General features: G+C 39.3%; 2 protein-coding genes across 2 annotated transcripts; one reads left to right on the top strand and one right to left on the bottom strand.

The window, feature by feature from the left end:
- Positions 1–7,809: 7,809 nt before the first annotated feature.
- On the top strand, positions 7,810–10,520 carry tac1 (tachykinin precursor 1). Its single transcript, XM_030789555.1, has 5 exons — positions 7,810–7,923; positions 8,962–9,064; positions 9,393–9,419; positions 10,231–10,287; positions 10,474–10,520. The coding sequence occupies exons 1-5, from the start codon at positions 7,810–7,812 to the stop codon at positions 10,518–10,520; spliced, it is 348 nt and encodes a 115-aa protein (XP_030645415.1).
- Positions 10,521–11,252: 732 nt separating this feature from the next.
- asns (asparagine synthetase) lies at positions 11,253–17,689 on the bottom strand. Its single transcript, XM_030789543.1, has 12 exons — positions 17,614–17,689; positions 16,761–17,016; positions 16,324–16,561; positions 16,048–16,233; positions 15,820–15,921; positions 15,453–15,580; positions 14,941–15,067; positions 13,975–14,081; positions 13,616–13,716; positions 13,343–13,424; positions 12,773–12,928; positions 11,253–12,657 (listed from the first exon to the last, which is right to left on the bottom strand). The coding sequence occupies exons 2-12, from the start codon at positions 17,007–17,009 to the stop codon at positions 12,394–12,396; spliced, it is 1,740 nt and encodes a 579-aa protein (XP_030645403.1). The 5' UTR covers positions 17,010–17,016; positions 17,614–17,689; the 3' UTR covers positions 11,253–12,393.
- Between the last annotated feature and the right edge of the window lie 1,088 nt (positions 17,690–18,777).

Genomic DNA, 18,777 nt, shown 5'->3' on the forward strand with positions numbered 1-18,777 from the left:
TTCCAAACCTAAAAGTTTATTCTCCTAAACTGAGATCGACCTCAATAACTTTAGTTCCGTTTTTTAAATTTGATTTTCGTACCACAAGAAAGCTGCTATGTAAAACAAACTGAGGGATTAGTTTTCCCGCGCTATAGCTTTCGCTACACACGCTTCAGACAATCCACGGTGTTTCGCAAGCGTTTAAACGTCAGAATCTTGCAAATCAGACAAGCGCATTTGACATTGATATTCCCTTACGTGGGGCAAAGAGCAAAAAGTACAGTTATCCACAAATTACAAGAACGTGTGGGTATAACAAACGCTACACATTTCAGTAAGGAGAAACAATACTATCACGAAATGATATTGGTAACCATTTACTCTGTTTACGCGACTGGTGTTAATTATTCTGCGAATCGTTAGTTTTATTGTTAATCAAGGCAGATTAACGGGAACAGGTTGAAACTAATGATTGACTTACAGGGGAGGTTTGTTCCTCCTCTGTTTCCGGCTCACAAGCCGCCGCTGAATATGGGTGTGTGCGTGCGTGTGTGTGTGTGTGTGTGTGTGAGAGAGAGAGAGAGAGAGAGAGAGAGAGAAGTTTTTTTCTCAGTAAATTAAAATCCATTGAATTAGAAATCCATTTGAATTAGTGGAATGTAGATGTTCATGTGCCTTGCCCTAGTCTTAGAAATTGTTTATTTATCTGAGACCTTGACAAGCACTTTAAAAACTTTTTTTTGAGAGAGAGAGAGAGAGGGAGAGAGAGGGAGAGAGAGAGAGAGAATCTAGTAATGTTTGAGTTGGAGTGCTTTTCATTTCTCAAGGTAAAATTCTCCACTGGGACAAACTGAAAGGATGACCTTCTGGGCTTGTGTAAAATGGATTCCAACATGCATTTCCATGATTGTTCATGGTGAACACTCATGGCAATCACACATTGCTTGCTCTGAATACCAGTAGAATGATACTTCTCACATGAACTGCCCAGTCACACTAATGGGGTTACAAAAAAATCAACCTCAACTAAAGCATTGTCATACTTTTTCATTGCACTTGAATACTGTCCTGTTCATGTTGATGAGTAAAACTGAATTTCTATATGTGGAAAATGGAATGGGAGGTATTAAACAAGTACACAAAGGTGTGAGTAGTACAGGCTATAAAATGACAACAGCAGTCTTATGAGGAAATAAGAAAACCTAAGGATTTGAAAACCTCCCCCAGTGAATACTGTGTGTTAATTGGCTTTATTACTGTCTCTGTACAAGCTACAAAGAAGCCTAAAACAGTGATACCTTACCCTCATGAAGGGAAGGGAAATAGTGATTAATTAAATCTGGTAGAACCTATAGATTGTCTAAATGTAAACAATTTTGGACTCAAACTACAAAGACTTTTGCATGTGATTGATGCATTCAATCAAAACTAGAAGCACAAGAGGGCTCAACAAGCTGTCCAGTACTTGATTTGAGTAGATGGTGGAGCTAATTATCACGTCAAAACACTGAGGACTGTAACAAACAGGATGGCACTGTTGTGTTCATTCCTCCATTCACGGAAGGATAACAAAGGACCCTATACATAGGATGGTGTGCAGTTTTGTCTTCGCTCTGATTCAGATGCAGAGGTCTATAGTACCTTTACAATGCTGACAAAGGGCTACCAAGGTAGATAATGTCATCACTGGTTATTTATGGGCTATATAATTGGACCGGGTTGACGCTCGGACCTAATTTTCCTCTTAAAATGACGTAAAAGAAGGGTGGGAGCCAACCCCCTTTCAGCTGCCACCTCAGACAGAGATGTAAAGCACCTCCCCTATGCCAGGAGGATATCCTGCATTCCCCCCATCTCGGTTTGATGGATAGTGCTCCTGACAAAGGACAGTAAAGCAATTTCAACCATCATTAGAAATGAATGACTTCATTCAGGCGCAGTCTCTCCAGAAGAGAGACATGACATCACCTCAGATATTCTGTGACCATTTGGGCCAATCCGAAACACAAAGTTGAAAAGGACCGAAACCCACTCGGTGGACAGCATCATTAAGATCCTTGACAGACTAGGTTATACAAACACGGAAGATAGCACTGTTAACCAGTCTAAGTGACCTACGCTACGACTTCAGAATCTCAAAAGCATGGATTCGCCTGCATATTTCTGCTCTGAAATGTATTTATGAAATGTAAAGTCTGAAATGTAAGTACTCCTGCAGGACTCATTGATGACTGATACATCGTGTTTTACGATTCATATTTCCATCCAATAGATGTTGGACTGACACATGAAGGCTTAAAATTACTGAGCTTGCTGCCAAGCTTCCCATTCAACTTGGCTAGGCCTGCTGGCACTACACCTCTATTTCTAACGTAGCGAAAATGGACTTTCTTAATTAATACTAGTCCAAATGGTACTATCAGTATGACTGAGAGGAAATGGTGGCACAAATGCAGCTCCCAAGTGAAAATACAAATGAATAGAATGAGTCAGTCAGAACTATGCATTGTAAATGGTGAGTAGCTTGCTTTTAGACATTATGACAGAGATGTAATGTTTAGCTCTGAAATTATTTGAGTGCTTGCGTTTTGGACTTATGTTTCTGTACATTACAGCACTTAAGCTCAGAGTTACAGATGCCAATTCCAAAACAAGGAGTAAGACCACTGAATGAAATATACCTACTTATTTGAGAAAATCTTTAAAGTAGGATAAGCATTCTTCATTCCTTGATTGCTTTGTTTGTGAGATGACCTTTAAATCGTTTGCGATATGCAGGCTTTAAAAATTAAATGGGATTTTTGACATTGATCTGCCTCCTTAATTGCAGTTAAATTCTAAGATACAATGAGAACCCACGGAAATGTTCACCCGCCAGTTATTCTCTTGGATTTAAAATACATTGTCTCGGTTATATAGAATACCATACATCACTTCACAGTCAAGTCAAAGAATGATAATTGTGTGTATGAATCGTCCTTTTAGAGATTTATGATTCGAGGCTTGGACACTTAAAATCTCCTTGAGTCGGTGTAAACAGTCTAAGTGGTAAAGCGACAACTGCAAATTAAGTCAGTGAAAGAGTAAAAGACCCATATAAATGGTAGTTATTACGAGAGGACCAAAAAGAAAACCCTCAGTGACACATTAAGTGATGGAAGCTCTATCTGATAGTTGAGTCAAAGACATTATTACTCTATTAAGCACCATACTGTTTCACATTTAAAGCGATTGGGCAATCCTAATCCAAAGGAATTCAATTTGAAAGAATTGCATTTTCCTTAATCAGAAACTCAAAATGTTAAATATATCAGTGTAACAGAAATCATTTTGTACAGAAATAGATTTCACATAGAATTCCACCATCTTTGTTTGCAATCTTTAAACTTCAAGTAGCTGCCTAAAAGGTAATAGAAAGCCAGGCTACATCTCCCTTATGTGAATCATATGCTCAGGGGAGTAAGAGAAGGTCAAGTCATTGTTTAAATAACACAGTTGACTGAGTCAGGGAAACCACAGAGGTGAAGTCCAGCATACAGAGAAAAAGTCAGGTCTTTCAGAGCCAATGACAAATTCAGAGGAAAGCATTGTCATACAATACAATGTTCTGATTCCTGATCCCATTCCTGAGTATAGATCCTCTCTATGCTCTCTCTCTCTCCTTTTTATCAAAACCACCAGCTTTTGAAAATTGACAAAGTAAGGAAGACAGGTCTCAAGCTTGAGCCAAGGTGAATGTTGGTGTTCTTGGTACGTCACCGAATGACGCCATTGTTTAACATGCCAGATTGCTTCGGTCTGAATATTCGTAAACGGGTATGGATTATTTATCATTTTATTGGACATTTATTGACAGCCTGAGAGAATCCATTGTTGATGTGACTTTCAGACATTGGAAAAAAAAAAATCAAAATTAGAACCTCATTGGTATCAACCCCTTGCGTACTGCATACTCATATCCTAGATGTCCTTGAGCCCAGAGACAAAAGAGAAACTTTTAAACTTATATACCTCAATATACAAGCACAGATCGTTTAATATATCCCTCTATAATGCCCTTATTCTAAAGTGACACTGATTTCTTGTTCTCAAAGGTTGATAAGGATAATGATTGGAGGGAAGCCAAGAGACATGATGTAATTTCTGACTCACAAACAAGGACGGAAATGATGACGATACCTTCTGAAAAACAATACAATAACAACCTGACACAACCAACATTTTATGAATGCAAACTAAGAGTAAGATACATTTTTGACCCAAAGATCAATCTCCTAATCTGTTTCTCATTTCTGCTCGGTCATTGTGTATGTTCACACGTACGTTCATCAAGGAGCTGTCTATGGAGATGACGATAACTGTCTGTGGAGACGGGGATAGAGATGGAGCATATCTAGGTCACGTCTTTAGAACAAAGAAGTAGTCAAAATTGGGCGATTAAAGTATTACAGTCCTAACAACTTCTACTGACGAACTAGACAGTAATGTATCTGCAGTCAACGCTTTTTATTTGGGCTTTGTTTAATTTATTACGTAAAATGGGGGTCCTTTGAGCACAGCTGCAGCTCACATTCAAGGCCAAATGTTTGCAGGATCACTGTGGCATTTCAGCTGTCCTGTTAGCCTGCTAGCTGTTGATTCTCATCAGAAATTCCATATTAAAGCAGGTGCGTAATTATTTACTGTGGATACATAGACTAATGTGAGTTAATCAATAATCTTTCATCATCTCTCATACATGAGAGAAAAAACAGCATATTTGAAATAAATTAAAACTGGCTAAAAACCTTAAAGCCACATCAGAACGGAAAAAGAAGCTGGCTGTAAAACTATTGAACCGACGGGTTCTGTATTGTAATCACACAGTCGTTATAATAATCATTACATTATAACAATAGAAATGGTGGTTCATTGGCCCAAAAGTAAAAAAAAAGAATAGAGCGAACAGAGTGACATCACAGAGCACAAGTCATTCCTTGTTCCTTACAACTACAGCAGACATAGTTAATACTTCAGAAACCCTATAATAACCTTTAATATAATAAGCCCTACAATAACCCTGTAATAAACCCTGTAATCACTCTGAAAACAGATTGAGTACCTATTACCTTGGAAGAATAGACGGTGTCACTCACATTCCTGAATGGGCGGGCAGTAACGGTCATTTTCCCACCATGGTAATTTACTGGAATTCATAATTGTTTTGCCTTGCCAAACAAACAGGAAAAAACAGGAGAATGTATAGACTTGAGCAGGTAGTAAGTGAAGTACCACACATATTTAAGAGTCTGCTTTGGATTGAACCCCCCCCCCCCCCCAAAGAAAAACGCCAGTGATTTTTCTCATTTCCCACTGGTACTTGCACATCTCCAATACGTATGATTGGTATTAAATTAGTATCTTTTAACTTGATCATTTTGGTCTTTTTTTTTACTACTTAACAGGCACTGAATTTTTTTCAGTGGATGTGGATGAAATGTTGTGGATCAGTTGAAATGTTTGATCAGCTAAAATGAAGATCGACTGACCCCAGTGGTGATGAAAACCTTACAACATTCTCTCTTCTAGCCACCGACTCTTCTTCTCACAGCTATCTGCTGTAACCGACATATCTCACTTTTATCTCCTCGGTCCAATCAGCCATCAGTCTCTTCCTCTACTTTTCACATCCACATCTTTCCCTCAACTCCTGACACTTTCCAGCCATCCTCCATTCACTCTCTTCCTCTCTTTTATTTTGTGTTCTCTTATCTCTTCTCCTATCACCCTTCTCTTTTCCTCTCCTCCTCCCATAATTCAATAAGTAGTCATGGTTGTGAGAGTGATTAATTCCAGTTCAGAGTGGCTGTATGACCGCAGAGCCGAATCTTATATTAGTAATTAATTTATGCATTATAAATCTTTGCGATCTTTGCATAACCCTGGATGGCAAGGACTTAATGGTTAATATTCATTGCACTGTCATCAGTATTAGAGAACACAGTTCAATAAGGTAATAGCAGAGCGTGCAGAATACATTTAATAAGTGTGAAGTTCACTCTGTAAAAGTAACCCACAATGGACCACATTACACTTTATCAATGTAAATATAAGCCAACACTTACAAGAGTAAACGCAGTTTTAAGAGCTCTGTAAAACAGCGCCCTCTGTCAGGCAGTTGTAACACTGTAGGACTTAATTTAGACCTGTGTAAACTGAATGTAATGAACTCTGTGCAACTCGGGTGAAATTTTACTCTGAAATCAAAACACTCTCAGAGTTGTTGTGTTGTATGCAAACGACATTTGGAAATCAAAACATTATTGAATTCAAGTGATTACGTTCTCTACGATAAGTATATTTACAACATGACTAAATAGAGTTAGAATGTAGAAAACAAACATGATATTGAAACATGAAAACATGAATATGCATATGTAAATAGAAGCTATGTAATCGGCTCCGACAATGTTTTTGTTGCAGCGGCGGCCTTTTAAACCCAGAGTTAATATTTGCATATGGCATTAACGAATGATTAAATAAAAGAACATCATTGTCGCCGAAAAAAAGCACTCGAGTTGTGAAGGACTCGTTGAGCTGCGTGTGTGTTGTGAACCCATGCTTAGGCGCGTCCCACTCCACACTGCACTGCGCTGTTAAACAAACAGCCTTTCTGATGGAAATCAGTGATGGCCGTGCTTCCTCTGTAGGTCGCCCACCCCCGAGTATCCTCTCCACTTTCTAAAGCACGATTTATGCTTTCATTAAATACATGGGTTTATGGTAAAAAAAAAAAAAAACTCTCAACGTAGTGTCATTCAAAGGTGCGACTTCATCCTACTGCTTTGTCAGAGTCTCTGAAGAAGCAACACGGGTCTACTACGTGGGCTTCGTGTGCAAAGCAATGTAAAATACGAGCATTTCAGGTCTACGCTGCAAACTCTGAAAAACAAAACTAATGACAGTAATTATAACAACATTAATACAACGGTCCTACTTTCAGTGATGGTTTGGTTCGAAAATTAAACAGGAAATATGAAAACAAAATATATTACCCGTATTGTAAGTATCTTATTTAGCCGTCAGTTCATATGGACTTAGAAATCTCCAGCATCTTTGAAGTGTGCCGCTTGGTTTACGGTGTATATAGACCTCTGCTTTGAATTCAAACGCTACACTTTTTACCCTTGTGTTGTACTCATGTCCCGAGTCGGTAAAATTGACTTGAATAATCAAGTATTTCTGGACTCATAAATCAAATTCTTTTCAAAGATGACTAGAAACAGTTTCTTGACATTTGTCATTTGTTCTGAGGACTCTCGCAATGCCTACGTAGAGACAGCTACTCGGTGCGTCACCGACGCTTCGTTTTCCCCATGCAGATTAGTTGGACGTTCCAGTTACAATAACTTGAGTGCCTGAGAGGGTCAAAAGGGGAAAAGCTGGTGCCGACCGCCGCTTGTACGAAATATATATAAAAAGGATATTAGTCACTGAGAGATTTGGAAGGCACATGCCAAATACAGTGACTTGCTTTATTGATTTTAAGCGTCCAAAGAAACCTGTCACTTCCCTTTCGCTTGCTATAAAACCCCAGTCAGATTCTGACTGTGGTCACGAATACACCTCAGCAACTAACTGAGCTGAGTGGAACGCAGTGGGAAACCAGGGACATACCATTTAGGTGCTCTCTTTGAGGTGCGTGTATGGAGAGAACGCGTACCTAAGACAAGATCTGCGATCCAGCCAAGAAAATTACTTTTATTCGTCCTAACCGTGTCGTTTTTCCATTTTGCCTCTCTGTTTGTAGAAGGAACTTGACAGTTACAGAAAACAGCCTTCAGCACCATGAAATTACTTCTTTCAGCTGTACTACTTTTCCTCGTTATTTTTGAAGTTTTTGGTGAGGAATTGGGTCCAAGAGAAGATCTCGATTATTGGACGAGCAGTAATCAAATACAGGTAAGTTTTCAAGTGGAGTTTAGCGTAAACAGTCATTTACAATGTTAACAACAGCTTCATTTGAAATATTTGAAATCTAACAACTGTCAAGACTGCTAAAACCTTCTGTGATAGGAACTTGCATGCTTGCATTCAGTTTCACTGCACGACATTTACTGTTTTTCTCAACTGAATAGCCTACACACGCAAGAAATAGGCTGCATCATCAATCATCAAGTGCTCGAAAATCTTAGAAGATACACATTTGAGAGGAAAAAGCAATGACAGAACATTAAATACCCAGAAACCTTGCGTTTCCATACACGTTTTCAACTAGTCTACAAATTTATTTTAATGTTCGTTACGATGGCGTTAACAATATTACGCACGCACAGTTTCATTAGATACGACAATTTACACATAGAATGAGTTCTACCTTTGGAAGATGATGACTTTTGATTGGCAATAACGAACTTACATCTCAATTCAAGTATGCAAGTATGATTTCATGTTCATTTATATACAATATCTCTCGGAAGATGGACTCTGAGATTAATTTTACACGGACACGGTCCCCGTCCAGTGCTGAATTAGCTTAGGTGTCCCATTCAAATGTGGTGCACGTTTTCCATTTGACTTTGCGGGTTGGGTGGCAGCCAAGTATCATAGCTACTCCTCTGTTTTTCCTGTACTTGGGGGTATTTGTGAAACAGAGAACCATCACAGGTATGCATAAACAACCAGTAAACTCCAAATTAGTTGAGATTCGCTTTGTAAAAAGAACTGGGCTATTTGTTATATGACAGTAACATATCAGGGTATTTTGCTGGACAAGGATTTAGAGTTGCCTAGACTGAAGTTCATTTTAATGGAAAATCTTTAATCAAGATACAGTATGCTCCTTGAGTGTAATCTTTGAAACAGAAAAACAACAGCTGATCAAGAAGAAGCACGCTTTTGAGTAGTGTGCATTGGCTGGTGATGGTAAAACACGCAAAGTTGTCCCTTTGTATTCCTCCCTGATGTCTTAAGTTACGCCAGATATATCATCTCTCGTAGGATGATTGGCTTCAGTCTGATCCATTTAGAGAGATACTACGGCGAATGACGAGAAAACCACGACCCCATCAGTTCTTCGGCCTAATGGGAAAGCGCTCCTCCGGTAAGATCAATTACGTATTAAATTCCATCTTCCTTAAGTGGTGTTTTTGACTGTCGTATGCTTTTAAACGCAAGCTGTTTACAGTTGCATTGAATATTCATGAGTATATACATACTGAAGCGCTAAGGAAAATCATTAGTGCACCTTAAAATGTTCAAATTCACCTGAAAAAAGAACAAACGGTATCGTTATGATCATATCGTTATGTAATTCTCAGTCTTCACAAACAGTAAAAGAGACAAGCGAGATTACTAGCATATGATGTAAATTCTCTTTACTAATATTTCTCTCAATTATCTTCTGTTTCCAACCTCCATCCCTCCAACAGCAGCAAATGCACAGATCACCCGAAAAAGTAAGTGCAACAGAACGACAACATTAATCGACTGAAAAAAATAAATCAAGATCCCTAACATTTCATTAGTTCCTTGGATACATTAGGCTAGGGTAGTCTTGTAGTCTCATCATTGTCAGGCTACACCGCATTGGAAACACACCAGCGCATTTTTTCTAGGCTTGTTTAATGAGTTTTCTGTACTCAGGTAAATAAAAAACGATACAAGTCATTCTGACAGTGAGTGCGGATGGTTGTATCCTAACTTACTTGGCAATGGGGATAGCGATCAAGGTCTATCTGCCAAATGTGATTTTGAACTCGAGGCTATGGGATGATGAATTATTGTTTCAGTGCGTCCGTATTTTCTTTCGCTAACACAGTTGCAGAACTTCGCATTTGGTTGTGCATAAACTATTATACGAACCTACACGTTCCAGCTACCCACTCAATTAATTGTTGAAACTGACATAAGTGACTCCAGAGTCACCTCAGAGACAGTTTAAAGTAAGCAGCCTTTCCTCCCTCTGAGGAAGAGATATTTCACTCCGGCCTCTGGTCGTACGTGTAAGTCTTCTCTGAGGGCGTGAAGGACACAGACCCCTTAAAAACGTCCAAACGGTCTGTGTCCTGGCGTGGTAATCCCAACCTGTCCAGTATCTGAAGATTTGTCTGAGCAGCGATGGTGGACAATGCAACAAAACTTTAAAACTTCCTCAGAATGTTATAGAGCAAAGCTCTATAGTAGGTTACTTGTGCGCTATACAAAGACAAATTGGCATTAAAGAAAAAAAAATTCGAAAAAAAGAATGAATTTTATATCTTTTTCCAGGGCATAAAATCAACTCCTTTGTTGGACTAATGGGGAAGAGGAGCCAGGAGGAACCAGGTAAGGCTTGAAGCACACTAACTTTAGGCTTGAAGCACACTCTATACTGAAACGCTCCACTGAGGAAAATGTGCGTAAAATGTGCATGGAAACACTACGTACGAAGTTCCTCGTAACCACGAGCAGAAGACTGACAACTAACACATTATTCTTTAGTAATACGTACTTTTATTCTTACTTTCGCAGATTCATATGAATGGGGCACAATACAGAATATTGACAACAGACGTTAATGTCGTTTACACCTGCCATCGGATCTGCTTCCCACGGAGTCATTCAGTCTTTACGTTTAATCTTATGTATTGTTGGATTAAGTTGAAAGTCTAATAAAATTTCTGTTTTCATGTTGTGGTGATATAGGAGTGTTTTACATGTCTCAGTTCATTTTCTTTCTTTTTTTTCTCCCACAGAGGGAATGAAGAGTTTTATACCGTCCTAACATGATGAAATGTTATTTAATGTAATGGCTATTGTGGACCATAGAAGCAAAACTGTGGCAGTATGGTACATGGAAAAATTGCACTGCCCACTTTACTGTATAGTGCCTCATAGTGTTTTAATCTCAACCAGTTGTACTCTAATGACACTCCAATTACTGACATCAGAACGTCTTATTCAAAAGGACTTTACATTCCCTGTCAAAACCAAAACCAAGGTTCTTGGTACTGTGACAGAAGATGATGTTCATGTGTTTAACTGTAGCTTCTTATTAAAATTCTTTTCTTTATTGGTCAAACTGTGTTCATTTGTTATTCTGCTACTCCATTGGTTAAAGGCCAGAAATCACGGCTGACAAAGACTGGAGCACATGCTCCCCCTAGTGGAAAGTTACAACAATAAACTGAAAGGAAAGGTTTCTTGAAGGTGGAGGGTGGTGGTGGGGGGACACAGGTGAAGCAACAGGTTGAGGTTTTTGAGCCCATAAAGGAAAACATGCATATCTGTGCTTGTTCAGAGACAATACATGCTTTTTATTCTAGGTGCAGAGTAGACGGTATTCATATACATGACTGTATTATTTGTAATGGTATTTTATTTCATCTCTCACTGTAATATGTTGTATCATGGGGCCAAGACTGAGACTCTGTACAAAGCACAGTATAATCAATAATCAGTCTCACTTTGCATAAAAAAAAAAAATCAAGATTCTAGATACACAAACACTGCAATTACAGCACATTCTTGTAGTTCCACACCTCCATTCACACTTAAGCATTCTTTCAAACTCACTCTCAAACACTCACTGCAATCAAGTATTAAACTAATCACTTAGTGCAACTAGGTCTGCTCTCCAATTAAAAGGGCATACAGTCTTAAAACAGTCGATTCATTGCAGACAACGCTTATGAAACAACGTTCGACTTGTATCAAGTTATCCACCTATTATTAAATCAGAAAAGCAAACTGCAAAGGTATTACGTAAATCCAGGGAAGATATTGCTAACTGAGAGATGCTTGTATATGAAATGCCCCGGAATGCCATCAGCGTCTGAAAACATGAAAACCCAAATGGAGAGCAGGGGTTATGTGCAATTTTCATGACCAGTCACTGTCAGCAGGGCTGCTTAAAAGGTCAGTATCAAGCTTCTGCAAAAGCAAATAAAAGTAAAAACCAGAAAATTAAGTTTTACATTCAATAACAATGGATCTAAAATGTCTGAGGATTTGTGTGTGTGTGTGTGTAGGTTTCAGGTGAGATCAGAATCGTCAGAGCACAAAACGGTACCAAAACCATGCCCCCATCAAGTCAGAGACTCCTTACATATTAATTCTTTGGTTGGTTCTAAATCTTGTTACCATTACAGTGGAGCCCATGTGGAACTTCAACGTAAAACTTTCAGAGAAAAAATGAAAAAAAAAAAAAAAAAAAAAAAAATACTAGGCGTGACGAATAAGCATAATACGTCGTCTAACTTCAGCATAAAGCCTGACAAGAGGTGGTCACTGGGCTGACTGTGACACATAAGAGGTAAGCAACTTTTATTTTTCTGCTTTTGAGCTACAGATGTCTATGCTGCTTTAAAGAGGTACATTTACAAGCATGGGTACTGAACATGTGGGAGAGACACTGTTAGCGTATGACGGCCTGTAAAATTTAAGAGCAATTTAGACATGTGGCTTGGTAGCACTGATGCAGTTGACTGGTGAAGTCGAGTGGTTCTTCTGCTCCTTGTCTGGCTTGTAGATAGACAAAGTTCTGGCAGATGGATCAGTTGCTTTGATCCACTTAGGCATCCAGTAATGGGGGGTCCACTGAGTTCTCTCAGGGTAATACTTCTCAAAGATCTGTCGGAAGTAGAACGCTTCTTTGGTAGGAGGGGTGTTGTCAGGGAACAACTTTTTCGCCTTTTCCATCTGTGAATCGGTCACCTTCAGGTAAAGATAAAAACGAAGTTAGTACAGCAGATTCAGCATCAAAGAACATCATCATATATGTAAGGTATATGAAATATTTTGAGTTGTGTGTGTGTGCGCGTGTGTATACCTCTGACTCAATGTGGTCCTGTAGGCTGCTATACCACGACTTCTTCATTGATGTCATTCCATCGCTGAAAGCTTCTTTGCGTCTCCACAGTATTTCATCGGGGATCAAGTTCATGCCTTTGAATGAATCCCTCAGCAGGAATTTCTCCACACCATCCTGTTGGGACAATTCACATGTTAAAAGCATATGGAAAAGATGACAACCTTCCCAGTTGACATGCGGGGTTACTCAAATTAAGTTGTAAATCCAAGCGCAGAATATCTAGAGGATACACCTTAAAACTGTATCGCAATTCAATGGTCCTGCTGCATGCTTCTGTTTTATATATATGTTAAAAAAACCCCATAAACAATTAAACTTGAGATCAAAATACTTTAAATAATAAGTACACGGATGAGAGGTTTCAAGCTAACATGTATGTCCACATCCAAACAAGAAAATTAAAAATTAAAAAAAAAAAAAAAAAAAAAAGACAAAATCAACAAATACACAGATGTTGCATTCTCCTGTCATTTATGCGTGCAGGACAATGAAGTCAATAAGAATCAACTAGATCTGACTGATTCTCACCTTAGGAACCCTCATTTCCTCTGGGAGAGAAAGGTAGTAGGCAGAGAACCTATGGTCCAGGAAAGGCACTCTCAGCTCCAATCTAAGAACAGAGGTCAAAAGAATAAATCCCACATGTTCTGACAGTAAACCAACTGAAATCCCCAGTCTGATGGTTATCAAGAGAAACTACCTAGCACGAGATCATCGTTAAAAATAAGTTAAAAGTCTCATTCTTATTGAGGTGCTTGACCATGGATTTATGTTTTGGTTGAGACAGAAGTGGTTCTTTACCCATGTGCAGCTGTGGTTCTGTCCGCTCGCAGTACATCAAACAGATAGAGCTCCTTCATCAGACGCACACTCTCCTCAGCAGCAGCCTGGGCTGATGGAGCCTAAACCACACATCACAGCACAGACTTTACATTCCCGAAGTAACAATACTACAGCTTTAGACTACAAGCTCACAACTGCCTTCCCAAAAACGGCTCTGAAATATTTATAATAAGTGTTCTCATACATGGTGGTTAATTGAGAAATATTTCTCAGTGTGTCTCCCTTCATTAAATACATTTTTAAGAATAAAAATCTAATACTGAACCATTGTAGGTAATAAAACTGTTTAATGAAAGCTTATTGATGCAGATATGTACCTTGTGGAAGTAGATGTACCCCTGTGTAAGCTCATCGGAACCTTCACCAGAGAAGATAACCACGCTATCGGTCTTTTCTCGAATGTATTTGGATATCAAATACATGCCTGTGAACAACAACAACAACAACAACAACAACAAAAATGTTCAACTCAACCACAGAGCACAAACTCAAAAAGTGCTTTGGTCAGGTCTGCAAAGCTCTGGCACCATCTAGAGGCAGGCAAAAGTCATTAATAAAAGGAGAGGAATGTTTATAGATGCATGAGTTGACCGGGGGGGGGGGTCAGGGAGCAGGTTTTAACGACCTTTCAAATGCAGACCCTTTGCCTGCTGGCCAAATTTTCCAACAGGCCTTTGCTGATCAGGCATTTTTCAGGACAGTCTTTCAGATTATCACTGCCTCTAATCTCGAAGGAATTCAAATCCATTCAGACTGGTAAATCAGGAGGAAGAGGAATGTTGTTCAACCACACCGAATTTGTTAAGGTCGGCAGACACATTGATTTTTTTTTTTTTTTTTTACAAGCACAAATATAACTCACCGCTGGAACAATAACAGACAGTATCATCAGTCTGCATTACATCCCATTGCTGTTAATAGTATAAACAGGAAAAGTACATCAAACAATGTTATTTAAAAAAAAAAAAAAAAACAATAAAAATTCCCATTACTCTTTATCAAGTAACAACTCACATCATAGCTTACAATACAGCTTAACTTATTATTAATAACTTATTATTAGAAGGTGCACTGCGAGGTTAATTTTCACAGAAATGATTGCACTCAAGTTCTAGTTACCAAACGTGAAAAGGGAGAGGATCTTCTGAGTCCTCTGGCCTTATGGCTGCTTTACACAAATGTTATCACCCAGAGAAAGAAAGAGTGAACGACATCATGACGGTCTCCAGTTGATGTGGTGAAGCATGGATCGCGAGACCACATTAAGATGTGCGAGGACTCACCCACAGAGGCCCGAATGGTGGTGATGTCGTAACTTTCCAGGTGCTGAATGACAACATCGACAGCCTGGATACCTTCCTCTGGGGTGAAGTTCACTTCATGGTGCTCACTGCCTATATGCTCTGCCACCTGCAACACACAATCCAAGGTTAACGGCATTTTATACACTGTAAAACTTACTGATTTCCAAAATTCACTTCTCAATTTCTTCTTTTTAATCACTTATTTCCCATTACTTCTTAAATATTGAGACTCCCAGATTGGATGATACATGTACAAACACATACACACACACACACACACACACAACATGGACAAATGAATACATAAATAACACACATGCAGTGCCTTTCCCCTATCTCTGGAGGAGATGTATACAGGCTGAATTGGAGGATCTGAAATGTCATTATCTGGCCTTTTCTTCATTAAAAAAAAAAAGAAACAATAAATAATGCAATGTGCCATTCATGTGTAACAATCAAAGGAAGTCAAGGACCAGTCAGATTTAACCCACCTTGCGAGCAGCAAGGATATCTGGGCTGTCCTCTGCGCCAATGGCAAAAGTCTGAATGGGGTAACCCAGTTCAGCCTCTTTGGCTAGTTTCACCAGTGTTGCAGCCACCAGACTTGAATCAAGACCACCTGAGGATGTAAACACAACCCCAGCATGTTAAAACAGGTTACATCTCTTTAACCTGCGGTTTATAATACAATATTCCATGCCCTTTACCGTGACTGCGTTAACCGCAGTGCTTTTACTTTTACTACAGTGATACTACGCTCCATTTATACCCTCTTCATTACAAATAACAGCTTATTTCAACCATATATATGGTTATATTTTGCATACTTTAAGTCTGTGTGGTAAAGGCAGGTAGTACCTGAGAGAAGGCAGCCTATTCTTCTGTGGGCCATCAGGCGTTTTCTTACGGCATTTTCAAAGAGTGATCTGATGTTAGCCTTCACTGTCTCCAATGCGAAGCCTGGGGACACACACAAACACAAAGTTCCCAACCATGATACCTTTGTGAAACGAAGAACAGGAGAATCCTTATCACATATGATCTTAAAAAAGAATATATTACAGGAAGTTAAGGACATCAAGTTACCTGAGCCAAGACTTTCAACGCTGTCGTATAGGGCATGTTTGGGCTCATCAGTACAACTATGGAAACGGTCCAGTTTAACAGACTCAACCTTTCCTGTGAGCTTCAGGTCGAATTCCTCAAAGTGACCAGGAGGGAAGGGATCAATCTTGGCAGGGCTGGACATGGAGTGAGTAATCTGGGTAAGCCCTGTAAGCACAAAGACAGTGGAGATACTTTAAGAGCTTATGAAAAGGCTAGAACTACACCCACAACAGTGAATCAAATCGATGTCTTTACCTTTAGCCTCAGAGCACACAGCCAGGAAGCCGTTGTCAGTCATCAGCTTAAACATGGGCCTCACACCGTAGGTGTCTCTACCCAGGAAAACTCTTCTTTTTTCAGTATCCAGCAAGATGAATGCAAATACACCATCCAGCAAGGAGGCCATCTTCTCAATCCCAAAACGGTCATACAAGTGGAGCATGATTTCACCGTCCATCCTGGTCTGATGCTCAAAATCAAACTGCTTTCTCAGCTGCAGGTTTAAAGGGGAAAACACAGAAAGTTATGCTGTGGCTCCTAGCCATATGTCCCACAGGGACTGACGTGGATAATGCTGTAGCTCGCAAGAAGCTAGCTCAATGCCATCACTGATGCCCACACGAAATCATTCTATGAAGCCTGCCTCTTAAGAGAAAGACACTGTACAAACGTGTGCACATTGTTCCACTTACCCTCTGGTGGTTGTAGATCTCACCGTTGAAACAAAGCCAGAGAAACGGGAACTTTTTTACGCGCAGTGGCTGCATACCATGAAGCTGATCCACGATCGCCAAACGGTGGAAGCCGAAACAGCAGTTTGTAAAGCCATTAACATTTTCAAAACGAAAAGCATCAGGTCCCCGATGAGCTATTTTCATAGCACTGGTGCACTGGACTGAAAGGCACTCATCACTCCCAAATAATGCCCATATACCACACATCTTGACTCTGGGATTAGAACAGAGGGAGACAATGTTTAAGGAAGGTACACAAACATATGGACGTTCACAGGCGGAAGACCGAGTCTAAGGACCACGTTTAGTTAAGCGTCCACTCACGAAGTCTTTATCAGGAAGCTCTTCACTAACGTCAAGCCACGTGCTACATTAATACTTCCGAGGTAATGCTAACAAAAACGTTAAAAGAGATATAATGTGAGTCTTCTGTATAAAAGGCAGCGCAGAAACGCGACATTACTACTAGACAAGCAAACTTTATTCACTGTATATATATTCGCAATATATATTATTTATATTGTGTATATATACCTCAACCGAAAGTCTAAGTATCGCCTCATTATTTTTGACACATCTGTCGTTTTTTTGTGTGTCCAACGTTAGCTAGCTAGCCAAATAATCTTGCTGAATAGCTGAATGATCAAGTTAAAAATGTCAAAATTCAGGTGGACGTGAGGCATACTGCCCCACCGGCAAACTGCAAAGCATGTTGACAAATTGGGTTAAGTCTACCATAAACGACATTTCGAGCGATACAGTGGCTAAAGTAATTAGGTTCAAAGATCTATTTGTTCGATATTTTACTTACTTGTGAATGGAACCGATCACAGTTTCTTTTCAGTGGTTAGTATTGAAGGGATCAGCACATGGATTTGCTTCCGTCGAAATGAATGAATCGTTGGTTTATAGCTCTATAACACAAGCAATTCAGTGGGTGGAGACAAGAGTGAAACACGCTCCGAGCATTGCATCAGCTGCATCGTTTCTGTTTAGTGGTTATAATGTTAGTTATTATGAAGTCGTTAAACTATTTTGTTTGGGGTGATCTGTCAATTTGTTTTGTCCTTTTTAACTCTCAATGTACAGAAAGATCAAAGCGAATTTGAGTAGTAGGAGTAAGGCATTTTTCGGTATTGAATATGTCAGGAAAAGAGCTCACATCAAGCATATGTTAATGGAAAACTTATTCTAAACTCGCTTGATTCACCACGTAACCATTCAACACTAACTCTACCAGCTATATTTTGATGGAGGTAGTCCCTTACTCCCCAAGATTGTCTTAATTATACCATTTTATAGGTTAAGTGCTTTAAAACAGTATCACGCGAACATTGAAAAGCATCATTGACAATTGTTCTCCCTTTTTTTTCTAAATCCATTGAAAACAAGAAGAACAACAACAAAAAACAAAGCACGATTACGACCAACCCTGTAGCAAAATTGACACCAGTGGCACTGAAAGTTAATAACATTGTCTAGAATTATGTTATGAGGGTGAAAGGCGCAGGGTTCGAATTACGGAAGGGATTTGGGGGAAGAGGGTCTGACCCCCCTGATTGTCACTGTATAATTCGCACCCTGGAGAGGCCATTACTACATAACTCCATAAGCTTTCCACTAATGTTGTGCTAAGTGTTGATGTCATGAAGTATCCATGAGAGTTAAAAGTGTGACAACCAGTATCCTGCATATATGGACAACCAATCTCAGAAAGCAGAGGACTGTACAACACAAAACATTTAGATTTTAAGGAGGTAAATTAATAAGAAAGTGAAATATAGCTGCAAGCGGCGATTATGGGATCCAAGCAGCTTTCAAAGCAAAGCTAGTTTAAGGGCTGCTGAAAGTTGATTGGCTGATGGCAGCCATCTTTTAGCTATGACCATGTCCATGTAGACTTTATTTCAAGTTTTGACCAACACAGAGTATACAAAATTTGAAGTTCATTAGTCAATTGGTTTAGACATTGGGA

The sequence above is a fragment of the Chanos chanos genome, chromosome 12, assembly GCF_902362185.1.
Source record: "Chanos chanos chromosome 12, fChaCha1.1, whole genome shotgun sequence".
NCBI lineage: Eukaryota > Metazoa > Chordata > Actinopteri > Gonorynchiformes > Chanidae > Chanos > Chanos chanos.